This window comes from Ostrinia nubilalis, chromosome 19 (genome assembly GCF_963855985.1).
Source record: "Ostrinia nubilalis chromosome 19, ilOstNubi1.1, whole genome shotgun sequence".
In the NCBI taxonomy this organism is placed as follows: Eukaryota; Metazoa; Arthropoda; class Insecta; order Lepidoptera; family Crambidae; genus Ostrinia; species Ostrinia nubilalis.
The window spans coordinates 2,615,131-2,639,306 of NC_087106.1; the positions used below are offsets into that span (position 1 = coordinate 2,615,131).

Below are 24,176 nucleotides of genomic sequence, written 5' to 3' on the forward strand. Positions count from 1 at the left end.
ATTTTGTCCAATGACCCCAAGCTACCCATCCCTATCGCTCGCGCGTAATTATGTTGCTATCGCGCTCGCACACTCACTGCGGGTGCCAGTCGCACAGTCGCGACAGCAATATAATTACGCGCGAGCGATAAGGATGGGTAGCTAAGGGTCATTGGACAAAATTCTACGTGCTCACGGACCGGGCTTTACAATAAATTCAGATTTTAATGAGAAGTAGGTATTACTTAATTAGGTGTTAGTATTTTACATGTTTTCCTCCCATTTTCAGAGTCAGGAGAACGTCAATTAGAAGTGATAGATAAGACTAGTAAGATCTTTTAGTGATTTTCTAATTAGTCAAATTAATTAGAACGATAATATCTTCATCTAGTAGTTTTTTCCAATGATCTCTGAATAAAAATGCAGAACCATAAAGCATACAAAACCGATTACTTAACAATGATCTAAACTTAAAGTATAATTTGGAAATAACTGACAATTATCTCTTCTTGTTATTTGTTTTAAAAAGTAGGTACTTTTTATTTAATTACACAGCAGTAAGTAGTAGTTAAAAGAAAAAAATAGACTAAGTACTTAAATTGACTTATTTTTTTACGTTATCTTAAAATTAAGGACATTTTTATGACGAGGGGTTGCTATTTGGATTGTTGTCATGGCGACAGACTTCAGGTAAGCTGATGGTACCTCCAACCTAACAGCAGAAAATTTTGCACCCGCAGGGAATCGAACCCGGGACATCTGGGCCTGAAGCAGGTGCGGTCTTCCACTAGAGTCTACGGGACTATTCCCACCTCTCGTTCCCACCACTGCAACTCCTGTGTAGCCAGAATCTACAGCTTGACCGCCACAAAAACCCAACCAATGAATGTCAAGTTCCACTAGAGTCTAGTGGAAAAAAGTCTAGTGACTAGACTTTTTCAATGTTCTTCAATGGTTATTCTCTTTTGAGTGCAAGGATGCATTAAGAAGACTAATTTCTTCAATTACCATCACCACAAAATTATTTTGTGCCGTCACAAAGTTCGCTAAGGATTTAAAAAGTGAAAATTTCCTAGTGCTGTGCACGTTTTTACATGACCGGCTGTGGTGGGAATGTAAAATCTTTGTAGGAACGACCACGCGCGTCTCCTGGGTAGTGGCGTGGCGTCAACGGATGCCCTGAGCTTAGGGTTGTCATTAAATAATAATAACATAACAAAAAATATCTAAAAGCGAAAGGACACTGACTGACTCACTTATCACGACATCTCAGAAACTACAAGTGCTAGGAGTCTCAAATTTTGCATGAGGGTTCCTTTCTGAACGTAGGTGCTCACTAAGACGTGATTTTGCAAAATTCTACCCCTAAGGGGGTAAAACGGGGTCCACGCGTACGAAGTCGCAGGCGGCCGCTAGTAACAAATAAATCTTTATTGAAACTATTTAATTTGATTACTAAGCTGATCTTAAAATCTAAAAGGTAAATATAAACGTGACTCAACTAGGCTAGGAGTTACTGTGTTTCAGTCGAAAAAAGGCTTACATAACGTGATTATAACTAGGTATCACTAGCAAAAAATATTTTAGAAAGAGGTGGTCCCCAATGGTCGGTGTCAGACTGCCGAATTGAAATCGTAGGAAGGCGGGTTCGAACTTCGAACCCGTTGGAATATTGTTGTTAACACACTCGTAACATAAGCATATTATTTACCTTAGCACGAGAGACGGTAATTATTTATTTATTTTTTAAAAAGATAATTTGTTTTTAAATGCAAAAAAAAATATTTTTAACAGTTTTGTTACAACCCTAGCAGATGTTCAAAATAGTAGAAATGCAACGTGACGAAGGCGCGCGTGCAGCGAAATGAAAATGTGGGTACAGTCACAGCAAATACGTGTTGGTACAGTCGAGTCAAATTTTTTCTTGTAATACAAAAAAAAGCTTATTCTCTTCACCCGACTTTACTGAAATCTTTGTACAATGTATTGTAATGTTAAAGTTGTTAAATAGCTAAACTTTTATTTATTAACCTTACGGTGTGGACAAAAATTTTGTCCAACAGTGGGCATTATCCCTGTTACTATCTGTCTGTTATGCCTTGATCACACGTACCGAGTTATCGGGCGAGACAGTGCTCTCGGCCGAGTACTCGATGTGTATGAACATTACGCCGAGTACTCGGCCGAGCGCTCGAGTGACTCGCTCGCCCAACTGTCTCGACCGAGTGAACATTTTACTGTCTCGCCCGCAGTGTTGCCAACTCGGATTTTGAAAAAGTCGTAGGACAGATTAGAAAATTACGTAGAAATGGTACAATTTCCAAATAGAAAATACGTAGATCTACGTACTTTTTTTTTCTGAGTGAAATGAAGAGAGTAGGGGTAGGTAAAAGTAATAAAACGACAATTTATATTACCCTAAAAATAGTACACTTTTATTGTGTATCATTTTCAGACAAATTAAATTTATACATAATTATATTTAATTTTGTTGGAAAGAAGGAAGGAAGTTGAAAAATATCGAAATACAACAACACAACACCTACGAAATCTTAGCACAATCTTAGTTCGAAATATTTTTATAGTGAAGATTCACTTTGACCGTTTGACGGTTTACACACACTGTCACGTCACGTCACATTTCAAATTTCACAGGTCAGTCTCTTCAGTGACATTTACAGGGGGGCGCTGTACAGCATTTTTTCTATGGGGAAATGTCAAAATAACATTAGTTCCGACTTTTGCCACATGCCAAATAACCGTAATCGGAACCTTAATCGAACTTTTTCGCGAAAGTAAAGGAAACGATGCCCATTTAGCCTATTTTGCAAATTTGATAGAAAATACGTAGATTCTGGGACTAAAGTTCGTAGGTTTGCAAGGAAGGCTTAAAATACGTAGATCTACGTAAAAATACGTAGAGTTGGCAACCCTGCTCGCCCGTTTACTCGGTACTTGTGATCAAGGCTACTCATTTCCAATCGGGAGTACTCGGGTCTGCTCGCGAACGTTCGCGGCGCGCGCGCATTCTTCAACCAAATGGCAGCAAAACCAGTACGAATCGATCCGCGATAGCGAATGCACGCTCAAGTTAAACCGCAACCGGTAACGCGACTACCCTCATTTTTGTATTTATTTGGGTAATTAGTGGGTTTTATTTAATTATCTAATTGTATTTTTGCGTAGTTATTATGATATCTTGTGTTTTAGTGTTGAGTGGAACCTTTTCTTTGATAAAAACAAAAATAAGTGACTGCGTTCAAACAATTCAATAGGTACCATTTATCCATATAATTGAAAAACATTAAAATATTAATGATTAATCCATAGGTAGTGCCCGTGACGAAAAATCAGAAGGTGTTGAGTTTAAACGAACATAAAAGTAATTTTGTGCGATGCTAAAGTTAGCATGTGTGGTGTTGCTCGCAGCGAATGCTCTAGCCGTTGACCTCAAAGAGACAGAAATTGTCATGACATTTTTGGTAAGTTAACTTTATTTAACTTTAAAATTGGCCCCAAATAGGATTTGATCTTTTGTTTACCTGGCGCCGCTCAGAACCCAGTGGTAGCTCAGATAGTTCTTTTTTTATTTTATGGCAAGTACCTACTACCCGTTCGCGCTAAGTTTGCCGGTCCGTGGAATGCGCGTCCCCTCCTCCAACCGCGATTAAACGCAATTAGTTAGTGATTAAACGCAATTAAGTGTTTTATTTTACGCAAATACACAATTTTTATCAATATTAATAAATAAAAAATAGACGCATTCCTTCGAGTGACGTCATATCGCCAGCGGCAAACTTATCGCGAACGGATAGTACCTACTACAGCAACAGAACGGAGTTATGGAGAAAATTGGTGAATCTGTCAATATGTTTATGTTTATTTAATCAATCAGCCATCAGCTAGCATCAACACCTAGTTGTAATTAATTAAAGCCTTTTTTGCAATACAAATACTTATTATTGGCAGGTAGCTAATTTCTCACAAGATAGGTCCTCATAATTTATGCTTACTGCCTGTAGTGCATATCTTTTCTTAAACCTTTGTTTTGTCTCCTGTTCTTCGCTTTGCACTGGAGGGAATTCGAATCTTAACTTCGAACTCCTCCTATGTTCTTCTCATTAAATTCGTTGCGGGTCCAATTACAGTTTAACTTTCTCCCGGGACAAACTTGACTTTCACTGGTTGTTTTTTTATTGGCGTTCAAGCTGTAGATCCTGGCTACACAGGAGTTGCAGCGGTGGAACGAGAGGTGGGAATGGTCTCGTTAATTACCTACTGTTAAGTAATTAATATAATTTATTGCTAATAGGTGCATCGCCATGGCGATAGAACCCCCGTGGAGTCCACGGTATCCTTCAGCACAGACCCTATCAAACTGGCTGAATTAACCATACCTTACGGATATGGACAATTGACAAAGGTAAGTGATTGATTGATTATCTTCTATACTTATAATAAATCTGTAGAGAGGTCAATTCTGTACATGAAATATATTTTCAAAATAACTATCAGGGGGTGATTAGTGATCGATATTGATCCAAAAATGCAATCAGTAAAATTTTTGTCTGTCTGTCTGTCTGTATGTTCCTTATAGAAACAAAAACTACTCGACGGATTTTAACGAAACTTGGAACAATTATTCTTCATACTCCTGGGCAGGTTATAGTATGCTTAGAAATTCCCACGGGAACGGGAATTAGCGGGAAAATCCTTTTGTGTGAAAAATCTAAATCGCTTAAGTTAGACGCTTGAAATTTGGCATGCAGGTATCTTAGTAAACTTAAAGCTTAGTTACAACAGGATATTGCAAAATTCCCACGGGAACGGGAGTTAGCGGGAAAAAACATTTGTATGAAAAAAACTAAACCGCGTAAGATAGATGAAAGGGGTAAAACGGGATCCACGCGTACGAAGTCGCGGGCGGCCGCTAGTATTTAATAATGACATGAATAAATATTTGTAGGACTGTCAGAAAAAAAAAACTATCCATTTTTTATCAGTGAGTAAATTAATAGTCCTGATTTTGGAGCTGTGATGATGAATTTAATTAAGTATTCACTGAGTAACTCTTTTAATATTATAAGTAATTTGCGTACTATATGGCCTTTTATATTGTCCCTTAAAAATTAGCTAATCATACAATATTTTCCTCCAGGCCGGCAAAACCCGAGCCTACAAACTCGGCCAGTTCATCAGGAACCAGTACAGCTTCATATCGCCCCAGTACAACCGGTCCGAGGTGTACATCAGGTCGACTGACTCCACCAGAGCCAAGATGACGGTCCTAACGGTACTGGCTGCCATGTACCCGGCCACGGACCATTTATTTGACGAAGATATCAAGTGGACCCCGGTACCGTATACCACGGTGCCGATGAAGTATGATTTTGTAAGTTAATTTTTTTGGAGCTTGTCCAGATGACGCTTATACTCTGGCTCTGACGATGACTCTTTTACTCGCGCGATATTGAGATACTAGAGGTTGATACATTCTGTCCACATGCAGTCGCGCGTTTTGCGTATGAAGCAGGGATGTTATGGATATCCGTAACCGTAACCGAAACCGAAACCGGTATAATATTATTTCTATATCCGTAACCGTATCCATAACCGAAACTACATATTATCCATAACATCCCTACTATGAAGTATGAACCTCTAGTCTCACGATTGTGCGATTAAGGGTGGATTCGACCAAACAAGAGTAAATATTAATCTCAGAATAAATCGTCAGTTTCGACATATTTCCCATAATGAAACTGCCATTGTGCCAGTTATACCAGGAGTTATTCTCGGATAAAAGTTTGGTCGAGTCGGGCCTAAGGCATCGACAAGCCCTTAGTGAAGGAGTAAATATAGGAGTTTCTTCTGCCATTTTATAGCACCAGCCGATATGTTGTCCTGAAGTGGAGTTAGGGCAAGCTATACGTGTATCGTTTATTTCCGCCAAATGACGTTTACTGCTAGACAAGGGCCCCCAAGAATTTCCACAAAGATCGGTCCTCCGCTACCCACACCAAGGTACTTCCCGCGACCTTTGCAAGATCATCGGTCCACCTAATGCGAAGCCTGCCGCCCTACGTCTTCCGGCCCGTGGACTCGGCTCGAGAACTTTTCTGCCGTTTGGGATGTGCTTAAAAATTGAGAACTGCTCAGATATTGTTTTGTGTATGCAAAATGTGAGTTTAGGAGCTGCTTAATTACTTGAGAAGCCCTCAAATATTTAAATGGCGTTTCAGTATTCGTCCGTAAGTGCCCTAAAAAGTCTACATATTTATAATTTTTAATACTGATTGAAACAAAAATGTAAAGCATGTTGTGCAGGTGACTGTAGTTAACTTACTTTTTTGTTAATGCATTTTATATCATGTTGTAATTGGTTTATTATCTTTATAGTTTCCTCTACACGTGAAATCATTGACCATTGTGTGCCAATTTAAACTTTATTTCCTTCTTTTCCGTTCCAGAACCTAGCAACACTCAACTGCCCAGTATTCTCCAACAACTACATAAATCTATTACCTTCATCGTCAGACTACATGACCACCCATGGCCCAGCTGTGGATCTCCTGGCCAAGCAGACCAGTCGTCAGGTGTCGCAGCTGACACCCACCCTTGCGTTTGCCATCGTCGACGTGTATAATAGTCAGGTTAGTTAGAAAAATAGTGTTCACAACGAACTTGACCTTCACTGGTTGGATTTTTGTTGGCTGTCAAGCCATAGATCCTGGCTACACAGAAGTTGCAGCGGTTGGAACTAGAGATGGGAATAGTCCTGTATAGTGTTGTCGACGTCAGACCACCCAGCTGTAGGTCTACTGGCCAAGCAGACCAGTCGTCAGGTGTCGCAGCTGACACCCATCCTTGCTTTCGCCATCGTTGACGTTTATAACAGTCAGGTCAGTTGATAGATGTAAGCTAGCTGTTAGAAAGGATAGGACTTTTTTTGCGTCGGGAAATGCTTTGCGCACAGGCTGATGGGGACAGTCAGTCAGTGGGTTATGTGGGACTCTCCCAAGGGCGGGGCATACCCACTAAAACCCGACGGTGTCCTCCGGGGCCAATGATACGAAGCCGCGAGTTATTGTCCTATTGGACATTCGTCCGCGGCTCCGTCTCAGGCTACAGCTCGCTCTTGGGCGAGCCCCTCCAGCTTCGAGGGGAATAGTGATTCCCCTCGGGTCGTTCGCTAACGGCGCACTGGACACCGGTGCGCCGGCGCCACGGGAGAAAGGATAGGACTAGGTGGACTGACGATCTGGTGAAGGTCAAGGCAAGTACCTGGATGCGGGCTGCGCAGGACCGGTCTTTATGAAAATCCTTGGAGGAGGCCTATCCAGCATTGGACGTCGTTTGTCTGAAAACAAAGTACTTACTTACCAGTTTCTGATACTGTTACAATTTTTAACGTCAGTTACCTAAAGTTTTAGCATTTTTTTACTATTGTTAATGTGCATTAAGTATGTATTTCTGTTGACACAGTCGCACGTAATAAATTGGTCCTATTTAATTAACTTGAAGAGAGAGAAAATATCACGCAAACGAAGTTGTTGTATGTGAGGTCATAGAATAAATACTATTACCCCCTTATTAATAAAAAGTTAGTCCCTAGTTGAACACTGTTTTAAAGTGACGTTGAGTATAGAAATGTCACTTTAAAACATGTTCAACTAGGGTGTAACTTTTTATTAATAACAGGGCTAATGTTAAATTACTTACTTTTGACATAAGTACTTGCCTATTACATATTGAACATTGTAATCTCCACTTAATATGATAAACTCTTTCAAGAGCACCCTAGAATAAGATGAAGGAAAAACCTCCCAAAAACGTCAACATAAGTCCTAAGCCAACAACCTTAATATTCGGGATATTCCTTTGGCAACTTAGAGAAAGGAATTTTTATTATAACGGGAAGGGGTCACGGTTACTATAGCTTCACCGTGCCCGTATAATATTATGCGAAACTAGTTTTACATGCGGTTTTGTACACGTGTATTTTGGCCTGTCAAGGATTTTGTGCACCATATCATGAAGTTCAATAAAGCATAATATCTGTTTGTTTGAATCTGTTAAAATCGGTTCAGCCGTTTTTGTGACCGTTCAGGACACTAATAGGACGGAGTAAACAGACAGACAAATATTGGTTAAATAACTTAATACGGGATTACCTTAAGCCTAGGGGCAGACCATCAATTTTTCGTCGGCCGATAGTTTAGTCGGGCAGTTGACCAGTATGGGCATGTATGGAAGTGCGCACATTACGCCGATTTGATTTGGCCGATTCTTCATACAATTTAAAATCGGGCACAACTATCGGCCAACTAAAAATCGGTGGTCTGCGCCTAGTCTTATACATATTTATAAGTACATAAACGCAATGCGTTTTAAAAACAATGCTTAGGTAGACATTGTTATCACCGAATTCCTACTACTTTAATTTCATAAATTAAATGTATTTAGTAATTTAGACGCAATATTAACAGAAATCTTAACTTGATTTATTCGTATCTTATTTAAGTATGTACTTATTATTATCTATTCAAGATAAGTACCTGCGTAAGGGTAAGGATATAAGTTTTATTAGAAAAAATATTGTAAGATCTTTTGTATTAATGTTACAGAAGATCTTTTTCAAGGTACTTGAAATTTCTGCACTGTGTAGTTCCTTGAAACGGTATAATACCTTTTGTCTTACGTTTTTCCATGTAAAGGGGATAATACTATATGAAATATGAGCTCTTCTTTATTATATTATTTTAATTTAATTTTCTGCGGGTTCCAAGATACGGGACTAGGGATTATCTGGGGACTATCCCACGGGACTAGCGTACCTACCCTTATTCACTGGTCAGTGGCGGGTAAAAAACTGTTAGCCATCGAATTTGGGGATAGAAATATGTAGGTACATACTTTGTAATACATTATGTAGTACCAATCGATCAACGTGGAAAGCATTAGGGGAGGCCTATGTTCAGCAGTGGACGTCCTATAGCTGAAATGATGATGATGATAGTACTAGCAGCCGCCCGCAACTTCGTACGCGTGGATCCCGATCCACCCTTTAAAGGTGGAGTTTCGTAAAATCCTTTCTTAGCGGATGCCTACGTCATACTTAACATTTACCTGCATGCTCGATCCGTCCAGTAGTTTGGGCTGTGCGTTGATCCCGTCTTAGGCTAAGAACTCACGGCGCGATTTTCACCCGCGCCCGCGGCGGTTGTGGATTTGCGGTTTTATTTTAAAACTCATGACGCGGTTATTTGCGCTGTTATTCTAAAAACTCACTACCGCATGCTAAGTCACTACAAAATGGTCGTCCGTCCGGCCATGAGTTCTTAGCCTTAGTGAGCCCCCATGAGCACGTTCTAAAAGGAACCCCCATGCAAAATTTGAGACTTCTAGCACTTGTAGTTTCTGAGATTTCGTGATGAGTGTGTGAGTTAGTTAGTGACCTTTCGCTTTTATAAAATAAATTATAGATCTACCCATCACTACCATAAAAGATCATTGAAGAAGAAAATAAGCTGTTTTATTTTGCAGCTTAGCCTCGGAATGCCCCTGAATGATGAAATTGACGCAGCATGGCCTGAACTGCAAGCCGCCGCCGGCGCAGCCATCGACATCGTGTTCGGGGACGAAAACTACATCGCTCTTGAGGCTGGTAAGTCTTTAATATTTACATTATCGAAATACAATGACATAAAATGGTTACCGATTCTACGCTTTAATAACTTTAATGAATTTCATAATTTATAGCTCATGAACGACAGGAATAATAAAACGACTTAACCAAAAACACCTTTCGAACGATTTATGATATCCCAACTAATAATATTATAAATGCGAAAGTAACTCTGTCTGTCTGTCTGTCTGTCTGTCTGTTACGCTTTCCCGCTTAAACCTCGCAACCGATTTTGATGAAATTTGGCATAGAGATAGTTTGAGTCCCGGGAAAGAACATAGGATAGTTTTTATCCCGGTTTTTGAAACAGGGACGCGCGCGATAAAGTTTTTCTGTGACAGACAAAATTCCACGCGGGCGAAGCCGCGGGCGGAAAGCTAGTAATATATAAACGAGTTACATCTTCCCATTTCTACCAACTTAGACCAGAAGCCTTGTCCATCATACTACTAGTTAATAAGACCTGTCATCTTGAATTTGATCCTATCACCAGTCATAGGTATTAAAAAGACGTCCTCTGTGGTTGTGAATCTTCCTGTATATGAGGATACAGGCCAAGATTTTCCCCGTTGTATTTTTTAAATAAATAATATTGTAGGTACTTATCGTACAAAGTACTAATAAAATAGTCCCGTTAACTCCTCGTGGTAGGCTAAATAGCTAACGCTTGTAAAATAGTCCAGCAGCAGGGTTTGAACCAGCGTTACTCGGATCTCGAGTCGGCCACTCCGACACCTTTACCATTAGACTATTGTCGCCATTTAAAGAATCTGATCCCCAGGGGTCCTCCTCAATGAGTTCTACAAGGCTGCCTCTGGCGTCATATCAGGGTCAGAATCCCGGAGATTCTGGCTTTACTCTGGCCATGACCTGAACGTGTATGGTCTCACTGCTGTGACGAAGGTCACTGAAAGGCAGGGGGTACCCAAGTACGCTTCAGCATACGCTCTCGAGCTGAGGAAAGTGGTGGAGATAGGCAAATATGTTGTGGTGGTAAGTTGATAATGTATTGTTTTTTTATAAAAGTAACTAGATACAGAGTTGCTACAATTTGAATGGTACGAAAAAAACGTACAGTAAAATTGAGAGCGTCGTCCGTCGAAGAGTCGATCAAAAAGAAAATATGATACTGTGTGATTTACATAAAAAAATGCTAACTTACTGAAGGTTATAATAACGAAGTTTTTCTAGCAATTATTTTACCTCATTCATTTGTCCTAACTTCTACTCTACAGTTAGGTTTGTTTAGGATCTGAAAAAGTTGAATAAGTATTACCTATCTAATTTCCACGCAGTTTTTTATTTGATGTAAAACCTAAAGTTCTAAAAAGGCTACCTACTCAGCTTAATATTTTGTTTTGTATCGATCTCCAACCTCCAATTTCAACATATTCTTCCATCTAAGTAATTGTTGAGAAACCAGACCATAGTTTATTAAAAAAATTCTGGCGCTTATCTCCTCTCGATCTAAATTTAAAAACAACTTGTAAAAAATAAAAAAGTGTCTAGGTAGCCATCACCGTCCACCCACAAGGTGGGCCGACGACCTCATGAAGGCAGGAAGGCGCTGGATGCAGGCCGCTACCAACCGGCCTTAGTGGAAATCAATGGGGGATGCCTATGTTCAGCAGTGGACGTCTTATGGATGAAATGATGATGATGTCTCAGTAGCTGAGATGGTCTACGAACAAACGAAAGGTCGTGAGTTCGATTTCCACCTTAGGCAGTTCGATTTTTTCAAGCCATTTTAAAATTTAAACCAATGTTTCTAACCAATAGACCACAAATTTCTTCCAGCCGGTCTACCTGCCAAGCCCAGGGGAGGACTTAAAGTACCTAGAAATAGCAGGATGTGGTACCTTCTGCGATTACCAGCAGTTTGTGAACATCACCTCCAAATATGCCCTGGATGAAACCACCTGGAGAGCCAGGTGTGGCTTCTCTGATGACCTGGTTTTCGATGAGGATCATCTTGCCTAAATCCAAATCGGGAGGTAGTTTGTAAGTGCATGCGTTTGACAACGTAGATTTAAGATTTTTAATGATTGAGATTTTGACATTAATTTTAATTTTTGTGACAATTAATATAGAAATGAATTTAGGATTTCTACATTTTGGCTTATTCCACTATTCCCCGTTGACAATCCCCGTCAACGGGGAATAGTGAACTTTTTGTTCACTAATCCCCGTTAACGCCAATTGGAGCTTATAATGGGGAATAATGAACTAAAAAGTTCATTAATCCCCGTTATATTAGGATTTTATTTTGAACGTAATTTCTATTCCTAGAAAATTGTATTATGTACTAGATTGTAAGTACTTTAGCGCAAGCCAATAGATTTCAGTAAGGTAGCCGAATAACTTTGACTTTGTATTGATAACATACATTCATACCTATTACCTAATGGTACAGTCAATTCCATATCTATTTTTTTATTGGAAAAACTATCCAAAATCGCGGAATATACATGGGGGTGATTCGGATAGCCCTAGTGATGGCTTCGCGCTTCGGCTTGATACTACTTTTTGGGACACCCTGTATATTCACCTAACATGTGCTGAAATCTATTGGCATGCATGATAACTATAAATTAATATCTCTTTTGAAAGTACGCAAGACTTATTATTTTAGGTACATTGCATTTTTATTAAATGACTACTATATTTTTTAACAATTGACTCATTTTAGTTCGTAAGCTTTTAATGATTTGTGTGTGATTTTGCATGGGTTTGTATTTTTTGAACTACAATTATTGATAAAGATAATTATACAATTTTGAATTATTGGAGAAAATAAATGTATTGACATCTTTGAAACCTATTTAATTTCAATATAACTTATTACTTACTTCTATAAAAAAATTCCCGCGGACATTTACTTTCGAGTAAGCACTTAATAAATATTAAATAACTATTTATTTATTAATAAGTTACTCGTAGTATTATTGACTTTGATTTTTATGCTATTAAATTGAATAGGGTGAATGTACAGTCACGGAATGAAAAGGTTCGTCAGTTTTCAAATTGATTCCTTCAACGAATCGCGAGCACATATTACCTTTTGAAACTATGTTACAAAATAATCTCGAGTTAGAGAAAATAATCTTTAACTGTTCGTCAGTAAAGTTCAAAATTAGTCAGATCAAAGTTGGTTGACGATTTAACTTGTCAAGAAGATTATTATGATTGATAAACTAAAACCTTCTTGTTGGTTCAACCTGCCATTATCTATTAAATTAAAAAAAACTACATTTTGTAACATTGCACTGATGGGATAGAAAAATAAACAAGCAAAACCTTATTCGTTAGCAAACGTCATATTTATTTAAATGTTAGCAGCACTGTTTCTTGCACGGTTATGTTGGCAGGTATGACTCTTACAGTACCTAGTGCAAGCGAAAACCGACACTAAGGTGACGAACCTTTTCATTCCGCGACTGTACCAGTACCAATCCATTTCAGTAAAAAAGTTTTAAAATGTTATTCTATTAACTAATCGCGATTTTTATTTCCCCGAAGTAGCTATAGTACCTACTTATTATTATTCTTTGCTATAACTTAGGCCCCGTTTTTTGATTCATAGTTAAAATAACAAATTGTTAAATTTTGCTACTAATGGTTAAATATTAACAAAATGTTAATATGGTTAAAAAATGTACTAAAAGTCAAGCTAACCATTGTTTGAAAAACATTTTTTTCTGATATTTAACCACTTGTCATTTGACATCTGTCAAATTTGACTATTGGTTATTTTAACTACGAATCAAAAAACCGGGCCTTAGGAGTAAGGGTAGACGTGGTACTATTACTTTGTAAACGTAGTACCTACTTGATGTGGTAGTTTTTTAGCTTTTTGATTTTATTTAAATACTAATCTAGTTTACTCACCAGTAGCCAGTGATTAGGATATTTTATACCAACTATTTGTTTGGTAAATCGGTTCATTATAGTTTCGAATCCTATCTAAATAAATGTTAATTATATTCTAGTGCTATCGTAAAAATGTGTTTACGAATTAAAGTACAGTCGACCGCACATCTAGACTAGATACATTTTTGTTGCAAAATGACACTTCTGGTCACGACATAAGATGCTACAGGGTTTAATTTGATGTGCTGTCATCTGTACTGTACTATTATAAGTAAGGAGGTAGGTATGCAATTAAGATAGCAGAGAGGTAAAACCAACGTCAGTCTAGCGATTGTTGCCCATGAATTTTAACTTTGAATTGCAGATCACAATATTATTGCTGTAGCTGGGAATCGAATTAACTCTTAAATAGGCGGAATAAAATATGATTTACGATTTCGGCAACTAGATGGCGCTGTCTTGAATGGGGATGTTGCCTGGGTCAAAAAGCAAGAGTTTTAATTAGTCCGTCAGTTAACTTATCAAAAAATACTCTACACGTATTTTTCACTTTTTCAAATTAATGAAAATTTAAAGAGATAAAGCGCCCCAAAGTTCATAAGAAGAGGCCTGTGACGTCAACGCTTGCTTAAAAATGCCGCACGTTGTGACGTCGTGCGCAACTTCAACGCACCATAACTATGTAATTATTTGTAAGATTGACAAATAAAATTATATGTGTCCAATATTTTTTGATATTAAACATTACGGACTAAAAAAATTTTTTTAGGCAACAAGCCTATTAGATCACAATGACAAACTTGTTTTCCATATTATTATTGAGTAGGTAAGTATATTAAGTATCTATAGCAGTTATTTAAAAACGATTTTTTCTCGACTCTTTAATGAAAGATTTTTTTTTCATGTCACTTACAATCTAGTCTGGCTAGACTTAATTCACAATAAAGACAATTTGAATTTGAATTAAAATTGATAATGTGGAATAAAACTCGAAGAAATTGTAGGTATTGTTTATTTTACATGAGCTCAATTTGTGATGTGTTTATGCTGTTTGTGACATAAATAGTAAATACTTAATTACGATTTTTATTTAACATCTTAATGTATAAATAATGTTACTTAATCATCTTATTGACAATAGTCAATATACTGAGTCAATGTTTTTGCTGATTTGTTATACATTTTATAAGGTTTTAAATAATCTATGGCATCAAACATAGACCCAGTTTAGGTACATACAGAAACTGGGTATATAAATAAATAAATAAATAGGACATTTTACACTGCGCCTCTAGTCCCAAAGTAAGCAAAACTTGTACTATGGGTACTAGACAACGGATTAAATATAATTAAATGTTTGTACTGTGCGGGAATCGAACCCGAGACCTCTCTGCATAGAAGTGCGTTACGAACCACTACACCAAACGGCCGACTAATAATTCAATATCACAGTCAGTTGGTTGATAGAATTATAGTAGTTTAAATATATTTTTATGCGAATGAGGAGCTGTCGATAACCAGGTCACTTGTGAAGCCACACTTGGTCCTCCAGGTGTCTTCGTCCAGGGCATACTCGGAGGTGATGGCCACGAAGTCGTTGTAGTTGCAGACGGAGCCACAGCCTTCTATTTCCAGGTAGATAGGGTCTTGTCCTGGACTGGGAAGGTAGACGGGCTGGAAGAATGGTTAGAAAATTAGAAAAGCTTTGTGAAGAAGCACTAATTCTAATACTAGTAATATTTGAAGGGATGGCACTTCTTCTGTCGTGTGGGTTTTAAGCGCAATTACTGAGCTCAATCGGATCAGTTTACCCGATAGTCAGGTTGTTGCCTGCTATGTCTTTAGTTTCTAATCAATAAAAAAATCCTTGAACTCCTCACTTCAAATCAATTGAAGGGCAACAGAGTACCTATCGTCCCTTAATTATAAATGAATTATTGAAAGTTATGGGGAAAAAGGTTTCATACCACTACAACCAATTCGCCAGTGTGCACATTTCTCCTCAACTCGAGGGCGTACGCTGAATTGTACTTGGGGACTCCTTGCTTATTGACGATCTTGGTCACAGCCTGGAAGGAATAGACGTTGAAGTCGTGCGCAGAGTAGATCCTCATTCTGGAAGTGTCTCCAGTGGTGACTTCGGACACTGCATCGTAGAACTTGCTGAGGAGGACCCCTGGATATGGAAAGAGTGAGTTCATAGTTTATGTATAATTTATTTTTTATTTGGAATCGAATCGAATCTCCGGGTTATCGCGAAGTTTGTGGCTTAGGTGTTGAGAGGAGGCCATGGGTCGTCGCATACTGCTCAAAAACACCAATTAGCTTTCTGAGAGCGGCGATTGATGGGCTGAGCAACACCATGTCATCTGCATAGCTAATGCTGTTGATACAATGACCATCAATCGAGCAGCCGACTCCTGTGTTGCTCAGTTCAACAATCAACCGATTTACATACAAGTTAAACAGTGAAGGAGACGTTAACCCCCCCTGTCTCACTCCACATTCCAACCTATACTCCTCAGAAAGCTCACCAAGCCACCTGACCTGGTTTGTTTGGTGGTCATACCAATATTTGAGAACATTAATTAAACCACCCGGGATACCAGTATCATTTAATTTACGCCACAGAATGTTATAGCTAACCAGGTCAAATGCCTTAGTGAGATCAAGAAATGCTACATACACAGGTGTGTTCCTATCGGTGTAGTACCTAAAAACCTGCTTGAGAAACATAATCGCGCATCCTGTGGATAGTCCGGGTCTGAAGCCGAAACTTGAATTAATATGAAGACGTCATCATTTTGAAAACTTACCAGCTTGGTATGGGAGAAGGGTTTCGTTTCCATTCACTAGTCCAATGGCGATGCCTGCTGCCGCTTCTACATCAGGCCACACGGCTTGTATCTTAGGCTCGAGGGGCAATCCCAAACTGACCTGTACATACAGACACTATTGTTTATCCCGCTAAACAAGAAAAAAAGGCCGTCTTAGAGCTATGAAGCGATCTCTTCCAGTCAACTTAGGGACAAGACAAATACTTAATAGGAATGATGACAGTGTGACCTCTGAATGTTATGTGTAGCTAGGCTTTGATAAAAGTATTAGACACTTTTGATAAGCCGGAAATGAATATTTCATAGGTATCTTTATTGAATATCTTTATTGCGTTGTGGTAATAGGTGTATACTGAGTCTTCCAGTGACTTGGCCCACTTTTAGCTTGGGCCATGGGCCAAGTCGCTGGATTAAATATTTAAATATTTTTTCTTCCAGAAACTGGGCCCACTCTAAGATTTTAGATGAGATTTTTGTTGATTTGGTGTTTAATTTATTAATAAAACATTGAAGGTGGGCCAAGTCACTGGAATAATAATACTCTGGATTATTTGTGTCTTGTGAACTCGAGTAAAATTAAATTAACATTACTGCTAAAGTTTGATATGTAATGGATTTATATCCGACATTTGACGTCAGAAGTAAGACAATCTTAATTACACGACATAAATATAATTTATCTCATCATCATAAACACCCGCTATAAACTGAATCTACTGTTTTATTACGGCTAATAATATACAATGAAATTGCATACAATAATCTATTTAAATTATTGGAAGGTTGTAAAAGTGATCAAAATATTTTTTTGGCTGCAAATAGATTTGTTTAAAAGTCTTATCTTACAAAAGATAAATGCATAGGTATATTTTTTTCTATTTCCACAAGTCCTTTATTATTTTTAAAAACTCTTTATAAATAAACCCTTCATTATCAAGTAATCTATTAATCTTCACAAAAGTGAAATTGAATTTACAGCCCGCTCCAGTTCCCCGGGGAGTTGAAGTTTCCTGAAATTTGCTTAAAACGGAATTACAACGTTCGTAATGGGAATTAGCAAAACTAGGATATTCTATCATTATTATTTTATTTAGAGACAGAATTTAGATACGGCCCTTTTGATGACGATTATACAAGTTAATTATTAACTTTTTTCATTACACTATTCACTCATTTACTTACACGCACCCTCTATCTACCACACCACCACACGTGCTATTTTATTCATTGCTTTTGCTATTAAAATTTGTCTTTTAAAAAAAATATTTTGCTCTAATTTAATTTCTAAACGCTGCACTGGTAATCCCCAAAAGAAGTAGGTATTAAGTATGATTATTTTATGGGGGCTTTATCAGTGGATATTTGTTAATTAAGATTAAGTAAATAAATACAAAAAATGTTCTACAAAATTATCACGGTGCGAGTTTCGTCCTTGATGCGAAACGCAGATGCTTCACGCATAATTTAATATTTTAACAATCGGTTCAGTGTAAGTACCTATGCACATTAGAATTTTAACGAGTCAATTTTTATGTGTTACGTAATTTCGGGTTAGGAATTATATTTATTTATTGATGTGTTAAATTTCAATGGGGTATGGCCAATTACGGCATGTATATTTGTATAGTCTTGTGCTTAAAATATTTTTTTTCCTTCTTTTGTTTGGTCGAAAATAGGCGACTTGACCCTATAAGGTCTGGTTTCTTACCTGGCTAGTGTAGACGTCGTATACAGCGTAAATGTAGCCAGAATTCTGGAACATGTCCAGGCCAGTGATGTTTGACAGGAGGGATACGGCGTAGCTGTAGTTCAAGATGGCCGGTGACGTGGTGCTCAAGAGTTGTCTGTAGTCGTTCATGAAGTTCGGGCAGTTCGCGAATGGCATGTTCTGGAAAATATATTTCGGTTAAACTGTTTTGGCCAAACAATTATTTATAGTATAACAAAACTCGAATCACAATTTTAAATTAAAGAATCAGTTAAGTTAGTTTTGAATTAAAGGGCAGATATGTACCATCCTAGACTGCATCCCACTTAACATCAGGTGCGATTGTGGTCAAATACCTGCCTTGCTATGCATTAAAAAAAAAGAAAAAAAAGAATCGTCTAGAAATAAACACAGAGACTAAAATTTATAACATTAATTATGCTACCTTAGGTAACAAAAAAAATAGCTTCAAAAACCTAATAAAGTATGTTTCGATCATCATCATCATTTACGTCCAAACATAGGCCTCCCCTAATAATTTCCAGATTGGCCGATTGATTGCGCAGTCTTCTTGCAACCTATTTGTCCACTAAGTGCGTGAACGATGTTTCGATCCTACCCATAAAATGTATCAAAATCAACACTTACGAAATCATATTTAGCGGGTACATTAGAATACGGCACTGGGGTCCAGTCGAGGCCCCTAAAGACTTTCTTGACAGGCGGGTAGATGGCTGCCAAAGCTGACAGTATGGTCATCTTAGCCCTGGTGGAGTCGGTAGACCTGATGAAGATCTCGGACCGGTTGAACTGACGCGCTATGAAGCCATCGTATCTTTTCCTAATAAACTTGCCCAATTCGTAGCTACGACGCTTGCCGACCTGTTGAAAAATATATGTGAATTAAAGTTTGTCAAAGAAATTATTTGTCGCGTGTTCCCTTTTCCAAAACCTTGTTTATTAAAAATCATTACAATAATGCTTTCATTTTTATCACTTGAGAAATAAATGATATTTAACTTGCTATGTAAGTTAAGTATGTTTAGTTCAAACTGAACTTCCTGACTATCGATTGGATTAATTTTGCACACACACATGTGACAATCAAATGAAAATGCAATATAATGATGTCATGGAACTGTTCTGATAAGTACCTAGTATGAGGTGGCTATAGGAACTCTCTGACAAAATGATGAAACCCTGTCGAGTTAGGCCCAGAACAGACGGTGAAACGCAACTGCAACGAAACTGCAACTGCTAGTTACTTTTGAGTTGCATTGCATCTAAGTTTCTGCCATAGCGTCCGTTGAAAGACCACACATGACGCGACCAGTTTGAAACTTTCAGTTTCAGTTTCATTCATCAGAATCATCACAAAGTTGCAGTTTCGCTGCAGTTGCGTTTCACCGTCTGTTCTGGGCCTTAGGGCTCGTTTTATTTGTCAACAATTACTGTGGTCTTAGATGATATACAGTGTGTGATATGATCATATAGCTAGATAAAAGGTCTATTCCAATTTGATCACCTGAAGATCACCCAGATGATCAAAGTGGACTCCAGGCGACACTGTGTCCTTTAAACACCCTAAATTAAATTCAAATCACCTAGGTGATCAAAGTGGTCTTCTTATCCATGGGTGATCAAAGGACACCAAAGTATCACCTGGAGTCCACTTGATCACGTGGATGATCAAATCCAGGTGATCAAAGTGGAAATAGATAAAACCTTGTTTTTAAAATGTTTGAAGTTATACATACTGTAGTCAGTTGTCCATAGCCGTAGGGCGCGGATAATTCTGCGAGTTTGTCAGGGTTATTGCTGAAAACCAGCGTTTCGGCTATTGGAGTCCTGTCACCATGACGGTGCACCTGTGTTAAGGAACAAGGTAATATGTATTTTGTAACCCCTGGGCCACACACTTCGCGATACTTAATATTCGGGCGACAACGGAGCGAAGTATGCAAATAAACAGGGCAAGGTAAATAAAACCGTTCAAAAACCACCGAAGTATACTTGGCTACACACAACGTGATAGCGCGACTCTTCAGGAGGTCGCGATGTGTGTGGCACGGAGGGTAACAACCACATCCACCTTATGGAATTAAAACTTTAAAAGTTCTATACAAATAATGCTGCAACTGCTACTTATACGTAAGCTAACATCCGAATCGTTTACAATGGGTACATGGCATTAATTTGCAGTCTTACTATGGCGACTAGATCACAATATACCTACTAAGATACATTCATAAGTCTGTCTAGCATCTGAGAATCAGACTCATAATATGTAGGTACTGAAGATTTTAAGCATTTTCTTTTACATTATAGTCGATGATAGCGCAATACGTTCCATGAAAAAAAAAATGCTTTTTTTATGAAAATGATCAAGTGCGTGTATCCGAAGTTCCGAACACACTTGCAAATCGTTTTAAAAGTCTTACTAAGCACACTACCAGTGGCGTAACTATACCATCCGAGACCCACGGCAATTATGGGGGGGCCCTGGCCCCTAAATGCCAAAAGAAGAGTATCATTGCACGCATGAATGAGTATCTACTATCAAATCAACTATCATCTTCGAATCGGTAACTCAAACAATTCAATGTGTGCCTTTTACTTAAATTTTTTAGCTTGGCCCCTTGAGCCCTGGGCCCCCTGGGGTTGGGGGGCCCGTGGCATTTTGCCAGCACACTAAATCTTCCGGATATTTATTTACTAGCTTTCCGCCCGCGGCTACGCTCGCGTGGAATTTTCTCTGTCACAGAAAACCTTTATCGCGCGCGTTCCTGTTTCAAAAACCGGGATAAAAACTATCCTATGTCCTTTCCCGGGACTCTATGCCAAATTTCATCAAAATCGGTTCAGTGGTTTAGACGTAAAAGCAAGACAGACAGACAGAGTTACTTTCGCATTTATAATATTAGTATAGATTATACATCAAAGCACTCACCAAAAAGGTCAACAGAAGCTCAGTTCCTTCTATAATTTTATCAGTTTTATCAGCCTTACGAGCAGTAGCCCCAGCCAGCAACAACACAGCACAGCACAGCTTGATCATCGTAGCAACTGGTGTTCTACAAAGTAAACTCGGCTGTTAAATATGTAAAGTAATCGCAAATTTATGGCACTAGATTACTGTTTGATTGACATTAGGTACAACTGTGTAAATAGGTGCATATCGGTAAATTTCCTAGGTAGGTAAGAGAGAGAGAGAATAATATTTAATCAGTAACTTTTATAACTTATAATAAACTTTAAAAACTGTAGGTTTTTGTTACACAACTGAAACCTGAAACCTCCCAGAGGTTTACATCATTAAAAAAAATATACAGGGTGAAATTTAAATTATTAGCATCCTTTTAAAATAAGAATCTACCCATGATAAGTAGGTAGTTATGGTTTTTATTATAATATGTTTTTGTAATTTCACTTGATGTTTTTTGAACGTTATTAGAAAAAAATTGCTGACACGAAGGAATAACTTAAATTCTCGACTAATTCACTTTTTAAACTAATTTTAAGAATCAGTTGATCCGATTAAGAGCTACATTAATACTTACAAACCATGGACCAGACATGAAATACAAACACACGTCAAACTCAAACACTATTTTTTCAGCGGGGATAAAAAAAATACTTACATATTATTATTACTATTACTTATTGTACATTAGGCTATATACTAGTCATTTATGTACCACAGATATTTTGTGCGGAGCGAGTAGTTGTTCGACTACTTACCTACCATCGACTGTGAATTCTAATTTATTGTTTTTGGATGTTGTTTTAATGTGACATTTTAAAATAATGATAGGTAATTTACTTGTACCATTTTAACAGCGATTCTCAAACTTTTTATTTTTTTTATGCATATAATTTTATGCAAGGCAGGTATTGTTAAATGAGATGCAATCTAGGATGGTAATAGGCCCTCAAAGTGCCTATTCACTCTCGCCTTGAAAAGGTCCGGATTATAGTGTTCGGGAAAGAAATCAGCAGGCAGCGATCCTAAGATATTATGTTCACCTAGGATAAGTTAGTATTGTGGGCAGGTCCCCCACTAGGTGGACCGACGATCTAGTGAAGGTCTCGAAAGACGCCTGGATCGGGCGGCGAAGGACCGGTCGTGTGGAAATCCTTGGGAGAGGCCTTTGTCCAGCTGTGGACGTCATTTGGCTGAAATGAACAAGGATTCTACTGGGATCCAATGAGAGCATGTACCCTGGACTCCATGTTGGAAAACAAACAAAAACTATTTAAAAAAGTCGGTAATTGTTCTTCACGCTATTGGCTATTTAGTAGTAGGAATAAAAATATAAAAACTAATAAAAATGTTTGAGGTTCGAACGTCTTTAGCGACAAATTAAGTTTCAAAAGATTTAAATAGCACAATACAAAATTAAATGATCACTCATTGCGTATACCTACAATAGGTTTCCTGAAAGCAAATGTGTTACTATTTTAGAACAAGCTGCATCCATGTATGTTACTACTGTTTATGTAGGCTTAGGTTTTATGTTATTTTTATCCTTTTTTATCATCATCATCTCAGCCATAGGACGTCCACTGCTGAACATAGGCCTCCTCCAATGCTTTCCATGTTGCCCGGTTGGTAGCGGCCTGCGTCCAGCGCCTTCCCGCTACCTTTATGAGGTCGTTGTTCCACCTTCTTCATTAATTCGCTTTTTCAAATCTTCATAATATTAGGTGCGTTCTCTGTACATAATTTATCAATATATGTATCTAAGAACTCATTATCTTTATTTCAATGCCTTATTATGTATGTTAGATGTTTTTCTTGTTTTCTTATCTGTGGGACTTCCATTCGTATGACGTTCTCAGATTAACTTCGTGAATGATTAAGATAGGTATAAAGCGTTTTTTTAATACCTAATGCGAATTGAAAGTGATAAGTCGATTAATGTCACGTTTATGTTAAATCTTCGTTGACGAAAACTGCACATACTTAATTAGTTCAATTAAGATAACATGTATTATACAGTAGACTAATTGATGTTGTTGAGTAAAACAGAATCATGCGTGGAGGCCCGTACCGGAAAGCGCAGCGTAGGACGTCCACCCACAAGGTGGACCGACGACCTCATAAAGGTAGCAGGAAGGCGCTGGATGCAGGCCGCTACCAACCGGGCTTTGTGGAAATAATTGGGTGAGGCCTATGTTCAGTTGTGGACGTTCTATGGCTGAAATTATGATGATGATGAACCAAAACTTTCATACAAAGTTTCACTTCCATAGAACTACTTCCAGTTCAGTCAGTGGGCCCAGTCACTGGTAGAAAAAACGATTTAAAAATTCAAACCAGCGACTTGGCCCGTAGACCAACATAAAATTGGGCCAAGTCCCTGGAAGACTCGTAATAAATGTTTCTTTTTATCTTGAGTAAGCCTGCAATAAACGATAACGTCGTCGAACTTCAATAAATGAGGATATTGAAGCGCCATGACATTCACCGATAAGTCAGCCAATCCTCCACACGAGACTCACGCATCAACGCATGCCTCATACACTCACTACATATCAACAATTTTTTTTGTAATTTAGTTGATAATTATTCAGCGATAAAATAAAATCAGTGATAACGAATTTTTATGATGACACTTTCCCAGGTGACTTACGCCCGGATTCACAAACGATGCTTGCTTAAGTAAAGCAGCAAATCGAATGCACAGCGTTGAATAGAGCTCTGTTATTGGTTCGTGTATCACCTTGTGCGTCCACGCGCACTGTGAGAACTCATAGTAATGTTTGTAATGTTTGTGATACAGGCGTGTATCCTTTTGTACTTGGACAACACTGAAGTGTCCGACATTTACAGGAGGGCGCTACTATCAATACTTATAAGTTCCGATTTTTGCCACTTGACGTTTCAGAATCGTTCTACTACGAGTACTTAGTTAAAGGGTTCCTTTAAAAAACAAAAAAAATATTTTTATAGGTTTGCACAAATTGAATATGTTGAATAATAAAATCCTCGAAAAAAGTGATGATTTAAAATCATCCTGTAGACGGGCTGTTCATAAATTTTAATTGGAGATTAAGATACTGCATTAAATGTCATTGTAAGTACCTACAA

The 24,176-nt window shown here is 38.1% G+C and overlaps 2 protein-coding genes across 2 annotated transcripts; one reads left to right on the forward strand and one right to left on the reverse strand.

Moving 5' to 3' along the window:
- The first annotated feature begins 3,374 nt into the window (after positions 1-3,374).
- On the forward strand, positions 3,375-12,502 carry LOC135081370 (prostatic acid phosphatase-like). Its single transcript, XM_063976089.1, has 7 exons — positions 3,375-3,461; positions 4,292-4,402; positions 5,138-5,371; positions 6,450-6,632; positions 9,526-9,646; positions 10,449-10,660; positions 11,465-12,502. Exons 1-7 carry the CDS (start codon positions 3,375-3,377, stop codon positions 11,645-11,647), a joined length of 1,131 nt encoding a protein of 376 aa, XP_063832159.1. The 3' UTR covers positions 11,648-12,502.
- A 2,033-nt stretch (positions 12,503-14,535) lies between these two features.
- LOC135081044 (prostatic acid phosphatase-like) lies at positions 14,536-21,156 on the reverse strand. The gene is made up of 7 exons (XM_063975765.1): positions 21,033-21,156; positions 19,840-19,950; positions 18,731-18,964; positions 18,083-18,262; positions 16,354-16,474; positions 15,505-15,713; positions 14,536-15,211 (listed from the first exon to the last, which is right to left on the reverse strand). The coding sequence occupies exons 1-7, from the start codon at positions 21,138-21,140 to the stop codon at positions 15,029-15,031; spliced, it is 1,146 nt and encodes a 381-aa protein (XP_063831835.1). The 5' UTR covers positions 21,141-21,156; the 3' UTR covers positions 14,536-15,028.
- Between the last annotated feature and the right edge of the window lie 3,020 nt (positions 21,157-24,176).